Source organism: Sus scrofa, chromosome 1, assembly GCF_000003025.6.
Source record: "Sus scrofa isolate TJ Tabasco breed Duroc chromosome 1, Sscrofa11.1, whole genome shotgun sequence".
Lineage (NCBI taxonomy): Eukaryota > Metazoa > Chordata > Mammalia > Artiodactyla > Suidae > Sus > Sus scrofa.
The window spans coordinates 75,427,644-75,440,837 of NC_010443.5; the positions used below are offsets into that span (position 1 = coordinate 75,427,644).

The 13,194-nt window shown below is 39.4% G+C and overlaps 1 protein-coding gene across 14 annotated transcripts in view; it reads left to right on the forward strand.

The window, feature by feature from the left end:
- Positions 1-3,928, forward strand: part of C1H6orf183 (chromosome 1 C6orf183 homolog) — a 203,437-nt gene extending 199,509 nt beyond the window's left edge. For 13 of the 14 annotated variants that reach the window (XM_021090812.1, XM_021090809.1, XM_021090807.1 and 10 more), the window contains 2 exons: positions 1,925-2,052; positions 3,735-3,928. In XM_021090812.1, the coding sequence (XP_020946471.1) occupies positions 1,925-2,052; positions 3,735-3,860 (254 nt within the window). In that variant the 3' untranslated portion in view covers positions 3,861-3,928. The remainder of the gene's footprint in view (positions 1-1,924; positions 2,053-3,734) is intronic. The other variant, XR_002343788.1, reaches the window with a different exon arrangement.

Here is a 13,194-nt window from a genome sequence, read left to right on the forward strand (position 1 = left end):
CACTTCTTTGGAGAAATGTCTATTTAGATCTTCTGCCCATTTTTTGATTGGGTTGTTTGTTTTTTTGTTGTTGAGTTGTATGAGCTATTTGTATATTTTGGAAATTAAGCCCTTCTTGGTCACACTGTTTGCAAAGATTTCCTCCCATTCTGTGGGGTTTTTTTTCTTTTTGTTTATGGTTTCCTTTGCTGTGCAAAACCTTATAGATTTGATTAGGTTCCATTTGTTTATCTTTGCTTTTATTTCTATTGCCTTAGGAGACTGGTATGATGTCAGAGAATGTTTTGCCTCTGTTCTTTTCTAGGAATTTTACAGTGTCATGTCTTATGTTTAAGTCTTTTAAGCCACTTTGAGTTTATTTTTGTGTATGGTGTGAGGGTGTGTTCTAACTTCATTGATTTACATGTGGCTGTCCAGCTTTCCCAACACCTCTTTTCTTCATTTTATATTCTTGACTCCTTTGTCAAAGATTAATTAAACATAGGTGCACAGGTTTATTTCTGGGCTATTCTCTTCCATTGAGCCATAAGGGCTTGATCAAGGTTTGAACTTTTCTTTAAGGACTGATTTATCTCTGCATCTCTGGCCCTGAGTTGCTGGGAGCAGACGGCAAGTGGAGCCCCTTGGGAAGCAAGATGGCTGCCACCCCCATAGCATCCATCCTCTGTTCACACTCGCATGGCAAGAGTGGGATGTGGAGGGGACAATTAAAAGAATTGAGCTCTGACTGGGCTGTGTTCAAATTGACCAATTTTGAACAAATCACTGAAGCCAGATACTGAGATTCCTAGCGGGCTTAAGCCCAGCTCTCATGTTTTCCCCTAGAGCTGAGGGTAGGGTCAGTTCACTCCCCCTCTTCACAGCAACCGTTTTATTATTTTTAAATTGAAGCATAGTTGATTTACAATATCATTTTTGTCTCAGGCTTTATATAACATAATGATTCAATATTTTTATTGGTTATAACCCATTTAAAGTTATTATAACACAGCAACTATTGAAATCTTCCTGGTCTCTTCAGACCTGAAGACACTGTCCTCCTCCCCCATCAGACGGGAACTCCCTGTACTTCTTGTTCCCGGGCCACCTACATCTAGACTCAGCTACTTCTCCGTCCCACCTGTTGACATGGAAAACATGCCCCTTTTCCTCCTCTGTGGGACAATCACCGTGAACAGCATCCCATAGGCTCCTGTCTTCTCAGGAGCCCTGAGCTAATCTTCATCTGCTTCCTCTTTACACACTCATATTTCCCACACATCTATCCTTCTGATCATGTACCCAGCAATGACTTGAGCTTTTATGTGCCATCATCATAAAATCTACCATGAAATTAACATCTGACCCATTGCTTGGGACAGAAATCTGAGAGCTATTCTTTTTCACCCTGCAAATCCAGTTAATTACAAAGTCCTAACAAAGTGAGTATCTGTCTACTTCTACCCACAAGTGCAAGTAACTCATCATCTCTTTCTCTTTCACTTGGTCATGTGACACTCAGGCAAAAGACTCCATCCAGGTTTTGTGACATCGTCACTCACAATTGATGAAACTTTATTGGATGCCCAGTTTTATTTTTTTAATTAAATTTAAAAAAAAATTTTTTTTCCAGGGCCGCAGGTGCAGCATATGAAAGTCCCCAGGCGAGGGCTCGAATCAGCCTACACCACAGCCATAGCAACGCAGGATCCAAGCTGCATCTGTGACCTACACCACAGCTCACAGCAAGGCCGGATTCCCCAACCCACTGAGTGAGGCCAGGGAGCAAACCCACATCCTCATGGTTACTAGTCAGATTCATTTCCACTGTGCCACAACAGGGACTCCAAGATGCCCATTTTTAAGCTATGAAATTTTATGAATTAAATTTAGGCCTGTACATTGCAACAAAAGATATAATTTAACTTTGTTTTTCACATTATAGGTTTTATATCTCAGGCTCACTATTCCCTAAGTTCTGCTTCCACATCATCCAGATACTCCCAGCAACACCGTTTAAAGACTCATCTCAAGGCGAGTGAAATAACAAGAAAGATCCAAAGGCCAAAGACAGTAAGTAATGATAAATTTGATTATGTATATGAAACAATGAAAATGTAAATGTGAAATTATGGATTTAGAGTCATTTCAAACTTACATTAAAAAATTGTATATCAGGATCTTATCTCAGTGGTTGAGTCTTAGGAAATAAAATTCTAGATTACTCACAGAGGGAATTTGTCCATGAATTGTTGCTGAATCAGTGTAGTTTTGTTTTTTTAAAATAATTCAATGAATTTTATTGTATTTATAGTTCTACAACCATCATCACAACCTAATTTTAGGACATTTCCATCCCAAACCCCCAGTCCACCTCTCCCTCAAGATCAGTGTGTTTATGTGGGAAGGCCCGAAGCTTCCTATTCTGCCAGAGATTTATATATTTAATCAACACATTTAAAAATTCCTCCTCTCTTACCTTGAGAAAAATTAAGAGGGAAAATTTAATCAGTTTGTCAGAGAAAACATGCCATCCTATGTCCTCTTTTGAAGGAGTAAATTCTGAAGCTGATGATCTAGTTATTAGACCAAAAGTTTGTTTGCATTATTTCTAAACATACAGCCTTAATTATTAAGGACCACATTATTAATGCCCACCTTTTGTTTGACCCACCAATCTCTGTGCAGTTATCTTTCACCAAAAGGTGAAAGTCTACTCTATTTGTTTCTGCAAAGCTCTTTCCAAAGGACCACAAGGACTCTTTAAGATTCACTCCATCCCTTGGAGTTCCCATCGTGGCGTAGTGGTTAATGAATCCGACTAGGAACTATGAGGTTCAATCCCTGGCCTTGCTCAGTGGGTTAACGATCTGGCGTTGCCGTGAACTGTGGTGTAGGTCACAGATGCGTCTTGGATCCCGCATTGCTGTGGCTCTTGCTTAGGCTGGCAGCTACAGCTCCGATTCAACCCCTAGCCTGGGAACCTCCATATGCTGCGGGAGTGGCCCAAGAAATGGCAAAAAGGCAAAAAAAAAAAAAAAAAAAGATTCACTCCATCCCTGTTTCACTCCCTGAAGCCAATGTTCCTGCTGTGGGGCAGGTTTCTGATCACAACTCCCAGGGCTGAGAAGGCTGAGAAGTAGCTAAGTACATTAGTGGAGATCCACTAGCTTTCATAGATTTAGAAGGGTGGTGGTCAAAGACTAGTTGGCCACATGGCCCTACTAAATAAATAAAACCTTACACATAAGAAAGTATCCTGTTGACCCATTGGCTTTTGTACAGAATAGAGACCCTAAGCAAAAAGCCTGAGGTCGAGGAGAGCCACAAAATTAGCTGGAAGCTTTTCAAATCTAAGGTCTGACTTCTTAAGCAGGGCCTATGAGACAAGTCAGACAAATATAGATTAAGAGGGATTTATACATGGCTGGGATATAAGAACATTGATGATTTATTTTTAAGCACTCTACTAACACAAATAATCAAATATTAAGGAATTTATTGATTACTTCAAATATGAGATATCTTTCCTTCCTTAGCTGGAAATGGCTTTCCACTGATGGATTCATTCTTGATCAGTTCTCTTTATAACTGTAGGCAAATTGTGTACAAGAAGCTCACATTAAATGACCTAACCCAGACTGAACCAATGATCTTAGTCTCATTAGTAACAATGACTTGTAATGATGGTGTAACAATAATTATTCATCATATTTTTTAAAAGTTCTAATATCTACCTAATATTTATATTGCAGGTGCCTATTAAACACAAAAAAAGAACTGACCATGTCTTCTTACCCAATGTGGCAGAAAATGTTCAACTTACAGCTTTTCAAGTTAAAACAGCTCCCTCTAGAATCCCATTCAGACCTGATTGGTAATCATATATCCTTTTCCCAAGCTTTATTTCTATGAGCATTTGAATGAATAAAAATGATTCTAAATTCCATCAAGGCTTTCATCAAAATTTTACTATCAGTACTGTGAAGACAGTATGGAAGGACTAAGATGATTCCATGTTGAAAGTCCCAAGTAAAGTAGGGTTTGGCCCTAAATTTTAAAACATTAGAATTGATTTGCATTTCTGCAACCTAGGCCTTGCAGGTCAACCAGCAGCTTCTTAATATGGGTTCTAGTGTTACTGATTAGGTGAGAGAGCCAGGAGAGAGGGAACTGCTGTCAGACAGTACTTACAAGTGAAAAACCAGAACAGAGATTAATCCAAATAAAGTTCAAAGCACTTATTTCTATTTGTTTCACTTAAGAACACCATTCTCTCGTTAACAGTCTTTTCATCCTTCCTAACAAAGAGCAAATACCCTTTTCAGATTTCTATAAAGTCCTAATCCCTGTCTTTTTGTTCAGACAAGAAAAATCTGTCTTTGTGGCTCAGTGGAAATAAACCCAACTAGTATCCATGAGGATTTGGGTTCGATCCCTGGCCCCACTCAGTGGATTAAGGATCCGGAGTTTCTGTGAAATGTGGTGTAAACCGCAGACATGGCTTGATTCTAGTGTTGCTAATGGCTGTGCTGTAGGCCGGCAGCTGTAGCTCCAATTTGACCCCTGGTCTGGGAACCCATAGGTAAGGCCCTGGGAAAAAAAAAAAAAAAGAAAATCTATTTTGGATAAAGGAATAAATAAACAGATGAATGTAACAGAAGAAACCAGAGAAGCATATTTATATACATAAATTTATATATGACATGTGTAGCTTTTCAAATTAAGGAAAAGGATGGGTCTATTTGAATTAGATTAAATCATCACTTTATACACATTGAATGCTGAATGGATTAAATATCTAAATAAGTGCACACGTGCACATGCAGAAATATTTCTGAAATAGGACATAAAAAAATAAAGATTGATGACTTTGATATTAAAACAAAAAATTCAACATGACCAGATATGGTACCACATCAATTTATGAACTCTCAGCTCCAAATTCATCTTTCTTTATCTGCTGTGAAATAATGAATCTGGACCCTGTAAACATTTCTTTGCCAACTGGCAAGATTTGAAGGTTTGTCAGTAGAGGGTACTGGAGGGACTAGAGGAAGAAGGGTTTCTCTTCCAGGTTCTGGGGTGCTCCTCTGGGCAGACTCCTGCAGCATGCATGGCTTCTGCAGGACCAGGTTACTGCAGTGCATGCAGCTTCTGCAATGCCCAACTCCAGTGGTGCACACAGCTTCTGGTGGTGGGCCACCGGCATGGCACCTTCTGTGAAGGGGATCCCCACCTTGAGTGCTTCACAGCCTCAGTAACATCTCTGCCATTCAGCTTTGTCCATACCCTCTCCATTGAGCTCCCTACATCTGCTATCCCTAAATTATTTACAGCTCTTTATTACTTACCAGCCAATCCTCCTATTACTTCAATCCCTCGTTATAATTAATCATTCTTTATAGTAAACTCTCCCTGTTTGATTACCATGTGGTTTCTTTCTCCTGACTGGCTCATGACCAATAAAGGACTGATACCAGTAGCAGAGTGGTCCTAGGAGGCACACCCACAAAGATGGGATTTGGGGATTTGTTTGGTTTCATCCTTGTGCTTGAGCACAGTGCCAAGCTCCTTGCTAAGGAGAAATGGAAGGCTAGTGATCCTTTGCGTGCAGTGGCATGACAACCAAGCTATCACCTGTGGTAGATTGTGATGAAGTGCCTGTTACAACACTGCTTCAGGAATCTGAAGTGCTCCTGCATTGGCTCTCATGGCAGTAATGATGACCATCAAAACTGTGGTGTGGGAAGGAGTTTTCTGAATGCACTTTACACTTAGAGAAGAAAATGACAAGCTCGGGTTCTTTAATTCTCAGTTCAAATCATGGTCCTGAGAACCAGAGAGCTTCTATAATAGCCTTTTAAAAAACCTCCATTTCTAGGAGAGAAAAACCCAAATAAAATAAGAAAATGAAAAAGAAGAAATCACAACAGATACTGCAAAAATACAAAAAACCTTCAGAGAATACTATGAACAATTGTATGCCAAATTTGACAACCTAGAAGAAATGGAAAACTTTCCAGAGACTTACATTCTGCCAAACTGGATCAAGGAAAAAACAGATCAAATAACAGACCGATCACTAGAAATGAAATTGAATATGTCATAAAAACACTCCGTACAAATAAAAGTCCAGGACCAGAAGGCTTCACAGGCGAATTCTACCAAACATACAAAGAGGAACTTGTAGCCATCCACCTTAAACTTTTTCAAAAGGTTGAAGAAGGAACACTCCCAAAGACGTTCTATGACGCCACCATCACCCTAATTCCAAAACCAGACAAAGATACCACCAAAAAAGAAAACCATAGGCCACTATCTTTGATGAATATAGATGCAAAAATTCTCAACAAAATTTTAGCCAATTGAATCCAACAACATATAAAAAAGATCATACACCACAACCAAGTGGGATTCATCCCAGGCTCACAAGGATGGTTCAACATAGGCAAATCAATCAATGTCATACACTACATTAACAAAAGAAAAGTTGGGAATTCCCGTCCTGGCTCAGCGGAAACGAACCCAACTAGGAACCATGAGGTTGCGGGTTTGATCCCTGGCCTTGCTCAGTGGGTTAAGGATCCATTGTTGCTGTGAGCTGTGGTGTAGGTCACAGACGTGGCTTGGATCCCGAGTTGCTGTGGCTCTGGTGTAGGCCGGCAGCTACAGCTCCGATTCGACCCCTAGCCTGGGAACCTCCATATGCCACAGGTGCGGCCCTAAAATGGACGAAGAGTCAAAAAAAAGTAAAAAACCACATGATATTTCAATAGATGCAGAAAAAGCATTTGACAAAGTCCAACATCCATTCATGATCAAACTTCTTACCAAAGTGTGTACAGAGGGGAACATTCCTTAACATAATCCAAGCCATTTACAACAAACCCACAGCCAATATAATACTCAATGGAGAAAAGCTGAAAGCCTTCAACAAGACAAGGATGTCCATTCTTACCACTGTTATTCAACATAGTACTGGGAGTCCTAGCCACAGCAACCAGACAAACCAAAGAAATAAAAGGTATCCAAATTGGAAGAGAAGAGGTCACTGTATGCAGACGACATGATTCTATATATAGAAAACGCTAAGGACTCCGCACAAAGACTACTTGAACTAATCAACAAATTCAGCAAAGTAGCAGGATATAAGATTAACATTCAGAAATTGCTTTCATTTCTGTATACTACAATGAAATTTTAGAAAAGGGATACAAAAATACAATACCTTTTAAAATCACACCCCAAAAAATCAAATACCTGGGAATACACCTGACCAAGGAGGTAAAAGACTTATATGCTGAGAACTATAAAACATTAATCAAGGAAATTAAAGAGGATTCAAAGAAATGGAAAGATATTCCATGCTCCTGGTTGGAAAAATTAATATTGTAAAAATGGCCATACTACCCAAGCCAATCTACAGATTTGATGCAATCCCTAACAAATCACCCATGACATTTTTCACAGAACTAGAACAAACAATCCAAAAATTTATATGGAACCACAAAAGACCCAGAATTGCCAAAGCAATCCTGAGGAATAAAAACCAAGCAGGAGGCATAACTCTCCCAGACTTCAGACAATATTACAAAGCTACAGTAATCAACAATTGTGGTACTGGTACAAAAACAGACACACAGACCAATGGAACAGAATAAAGAACCCAGAAATAAACCCAGACACCTATGGACAATTAATCTTTGACAAAGGAGGCAAGAATATAAAATGGGGAAAAAAAAGTCTTTTCAGCAAGTGGTGCTGGGAAAACTGGACAGCTGCATGTAAATCAATGAAACTGGAACACGCCTTCACACCATGCACAAAAATAAACTCAAAATGGCTTAAAGACTTAAATGTAAGACAAGTTCCATCAAACTCCTGGAAGAGAACATAGGCAAAACATTCTCTGACATCAACCATACAAATGTTTTCTTAGATCACTCTCCTAAGGCAATAGAAATAAAAACAAAAATAAACAAATGAGACCTAATCAAACTTACAAGCTTTTGCACAGTAAAAGAAACCATAAAAACAACAACAAAAGACAACCTACAGAATGGGAGAAAATAGTTTCAAAGGATGCAACTGACAAGGGCTTAATCTCTAAAACATACAAACAACTTATACAACTCAATAGTAAGAAAACTAACAACCCAACTGAAAAATGGTCAAAAGACCTAAATAGACATTTCTCCAAAGAAGACAGATGGCCAACAAGCACATGAAAAAATGCTCAACATCACTAATTAATAGCGAAATGCAAATCAAAACTACTATGAGGTACACCTCACACTGTTCAGGATGGCCATCATTAACCAGTCAACAAATAACAAATGCTGGAGAGGATGTGAACAAAGGGTACCCTCCTACACTGTTGGTGGGGATGTAAATTGGTACAAACCACTATGGAAAACAGTATGGAGGTGCCTCAGAAAACTAAATGTACAACTACCATATGACCCAGCAATCCCACTCTTGGGCATATCCGGACAAAATTTTCATTGAAAAAGACACATGCACCCATATGTTCACTGCAACACTATTTACAATAGCCAAGACATGGAAACAACCTAAATGCCCACTGACAGATGAATGGATTAAGAAGATGTAGTATATATACACAATGGAATACTTCAGCCATAAAAAAGAACAAAATAATGCCCTTTGCAGCAACATGGATAGAACAGAGACTCTCACACAAGTGAAGTCAGAAAGAGAAAGACAAATGCCATAGGGTATCATTTGTATCTGGGCTGTAATATCTGACACATGTGAACCTTTCTACAGAAAAGAAACTCATGGACTTGGAGAACAGACTTGGGGTTACCAAAGGGGAGGGAGAGGGAGTGGGATGGACTGGGAGTCTGGGGTTAATAGATGCAAACTATTACATCTGGAGTAGATAAGCAATGAAATCCTGCTGTATAGCACAGGGAACTGTATCTAGTCACTTGTGATATTACATGGTGGAGGAAAATGTGAGAAAAATTACATATATATATGACTGGGTCACTTTGCTGTACAGTTGAAATTGATAGAACACTGTAAATCAACTATAATGGAAAAAATAAAAATCATTAAAAAATGGACACACACCAAAAATATTTGTGTCCTATGTCGATGTCCATCAGAAGTCACCCACAGCAGAGGAGATTCTTATTAACCCAGTGAACAAAATAATGTACTCTCCAATCATTCCTTGTACCCCAGTGCTTACTCAATGGGCCCATAAACAATATAGCATTAGTGGCAAAGCTACAGACTTTGGGCTCAACACATGGACTTCCCCTTACTAAGGCTGCATGCAGTACTGTCAAATGCCTAATCTTTCAAGAGCTGAGACTAGTACTGGGGTTGCAGCATAGCACTAATCCCATGGGTAAGAGCCATCTACCTGTTGGCAGTTTGACTACACTGTGCCCCTTCCATCATAGATGGGGCAGAGATTCAACTTTACCAAAACAGACACACATTGCCTTCCATTATCATGGTGATATCCTGTCTTAAAGGTGGCATATGGTTTGAGCTGTAGTTACAGATCTAGGAATGGGGTGGCAATAGGAATGGCTCCTCTCATGAACATATTTCTTATCCCAGTAATCTCAAACCGTGCTGGTTTGGAGGTCTTATAGTTTCCAATGAATGCTTCAACCAGGGACACAATGAGTCTACTGATTCAAGATGAGACTGCCACTTAATCGCCTTGGGATTCCATTGCCGTTCAACTGAGAGGCAGCAAAAGGTACTAATTACTACATTGGCTGGAATGGCCAATCCTGATTACCCAGGGGAGACTGTATTGCTGGTACATAATGAAGGCAAGGACTGAATCTAGAACACAGGGGATTCTCTGGGTACCTCAATACTTCCTTCCATACCCAATAGAAAAGTTTAACGAAAAACTACGGCAACCAAAACAGGTAGGACAACTGGAGGACTCAGACCCTTTGGTGATGAATGTGTCACTCCATCAGGTAAAGAATTCTGACCAATTGAGGTTCTGACAGAGGGCAAAAGAAATACTGATTTTGTAGTGGAAGGTCAGAAATTTAGAAACAGGGGCTTTGAGTCTACCACTTGCTATCTGCTTCACTATTATGATGAAAATAGAGCTGGGCCATATGAATGTGTTTGACAGGTGACATGTTTTGTCAGTAGAATGTACTAGAAGATTTCTCTTCCTGGTTCTGAGCAGACTCCTACAGTGCCCAGCTTATCAGTGGAGTGTTACCTTACCCTGCACTCCCTGTAGGATGACTTCAGACTGCCACTGGTGTCAGCATCTCCTCATGGATTGCTTCCCTGGCACCACCTCCAAGGGATTTACAGCTTCCACGACTTGATCTAAAGAGCCACACTTATAACCTCTCTAACAATTTCTGGAATTCAGTTTGAGGGAGCACAGATAGTGGCCATCCCCTAAATTTGCTAGCTCTGTATTCTTTAGAGTTCTTTTTACTACTTTGAAGATTTTTCTGAAACTACTAGAGAAAATATGCCCCATCACCCCAATCTATTCCTATAATTAATACTTTTTTGAAAATTATAGTTGATTTACAATGTTGTGCCAATTTCTGCTGTATAGCCAACTTTTTTTTTTTTTTGTCTTTTTGCCTTTTCTAGGGCCGCTCCCATGGCATATGGAGGTTCCCAGGCTAGGGGTCTAATCAGAGTTGTAGCCCCCGCCTACGCCAGAGCCACAGCAACTCAGAGCCGCGTCTGCTACCTACACCACAGCTCACGGCAACGCCGGATCCTTAACCCACGGAGCAAGGCCAAGGACTGAACCCGAAACCTCATGGTTCCTAGTCAGATTCATTAACCACTGCACCACGATGGGAATTCCTAGCCAACTTTTTTTTTATGTCACATTTTTTCATGTTCATACTATGTGGCTTCTATCTCCTGCCAACACAGACACCACAGTCAAGAAAATGGTAAAGAAGAAAATGGTGACTGAAGAAAGCCCGCTAATCACAGGTTAGCATCTAGCATATTATAAGATTAAAAAACCTACAAAATGTTAAATGTAAGAAAAACAATTTATAGAGAAAGTACATTCTACTCGCCAGAATATTAAAATTTCACCTTGCCAATATCAAGTGGTAAGAATACAGAAAACACTCTGCTTATCTGTTGGTGGGAACTGGAAAGGAAGCTCAGTGTGTTAAGTTTTAAAATGGTACCCTTGTGACATAGCTGTCCACTTCTCCATGTTTACTCTAGAGAAATATTCACACATAAACAAGGGGGCAGGTACAAAAGATATTCTTTACAAAACTGTTCATAAAAACAATCTAATCATGGATGGATACTAAAACTCTTACAAGAAAATACAGGCAGAACACTCTTTGACATAAATCACAGCAATATCTTTTTTGATCCACCTCCTGGAATAATTAAAATAAAAACTAAAATGGGAGTTCCCTGGTAGCCTAGTGGTTAAGGATCCAGAGTTGTCACCGCTGTGGTTCAGGTTCAATCTCTAGCCTAGGAACTTCCACATGCCACAAATGTGCCACTGCCACCCCCCCAGGGAAACGTAAATAAAAATAAACAAATGAGATCAAATTAAAAGCTTTTGTACAGCAAAGGGGAAAAAAAAGACAACCCACAAAGTGGGGCAACATCTTTGCAAATGAAGCAACCAATAAGAGATTAATCTCCAAAATATACAAGCAGCTCCTGCAGCTTGGTATCAAAAAAAAAAAAACAAAAACAAAAACAAAAACAAAAAACCAATAATATAGCTAGGGAGTTCCCATTGTGGTTCAGTGGTAATGAACCTGACTAGTATCTATGAGGATGTGGTTTGATCCCTGGCCCCACTCAGTGGGGTGTAGGCCAGCAGCTGCAGCTCCAATTCAACCCTTAGCCTGGCAACTTCCATATGCCATAGGTGCAGCCCTGAAAAAAAAAAAAAAAAGGGATCTAAATAGACATTTCTGCAAAGACAGAGCCAAAAACCACATGAAAAAATACTCAACATTACTATTAGAGAAACACAAATCAAAACTACAATGAGGTATCACCTTACACCAGTCAGAATAGCCATCATCAAAAGTCTACAAATGCTGAAGAGGGTATGGAGAAAAGGGAAACCTCCTGCACTGTTGGTGGGAATATAAATTGGTACAACCACTATGAAGATCAGCACAGAGGTTCCTTAAAAGACTAGAGTTACCATATGATCCAGCAATCCCACTTCTGGACATCGATCTGGAGAAAACTATAATTCGAAAAGACACATGCATGCACCTCAATGCTCACTGCAGCACTATTTACAATAGCCAGGACGTGGAAGCAATCCAATGTCTATCAAGAGAGGCGTGGATAAAGATGTGGTAATATATATATAATGGAACAGTACTCAGCCATAAAAAAGCACAAAATGCCAACTGCACCACCATGGATGGACCTAGAGATCATCATGCTAAGTGAAGACAAAGACAAATGTATCACTTATACATGGAACCTAATAAAAAAAGATACCAAAGAACTTACAAAACAGACAGACTAGAAAGATTTCAAAATCAAATTTAGGGTTACCAAAAGGGAAATCTGAGAGGGATAAATTAGGAGGTTGAGATTAACATATACATACCACTATGTGTAAAACAGATAAGTAACAAGGACCTCCTACATAGCACAGGGAAATCTACTCAAAACTCTAATAACCTATATGGGAAAAGAATCTGAAAAAGAATGTGTGCATATATATATATATATATGAATCACTTTGATATACAGTGACACTAACACAACACTGTAAGTAAACTATACTCCGATAAAATTAAAAACCAAAAAACAACTTAATCATTCTTCAGTAGGTAGATACTTCGGGTATTCACACTACTTCTATCATCAGAGAATTTAAGAATTTGGTGTATCTAATGAGTGGGAAAGTGTTGCAGGATAATAACATTAAAGTAAAAACTCAAGAGTTCCCTTGTGGTGTAGCAGGTTAAGGATCCAGCATTGTCATTGCAGCAGCTCAGGTTGTTGTGGCGTGGTTTCAAGTCCTGGCCGGGGGACTTCCACGTGACACCTGCATGGCTAAAAAACAAAAAAATTCAAAAAACTATTGCGAATGCTATTCTTATCAAAATAACAACTCACCTTTAGCAACATTTTAGAGCCTTCAATCCACTCTCCTGGGTTTTAAGCTAATAGGGGAATGTTTATTCTTTCTTCTTAGTTCAAAATCCT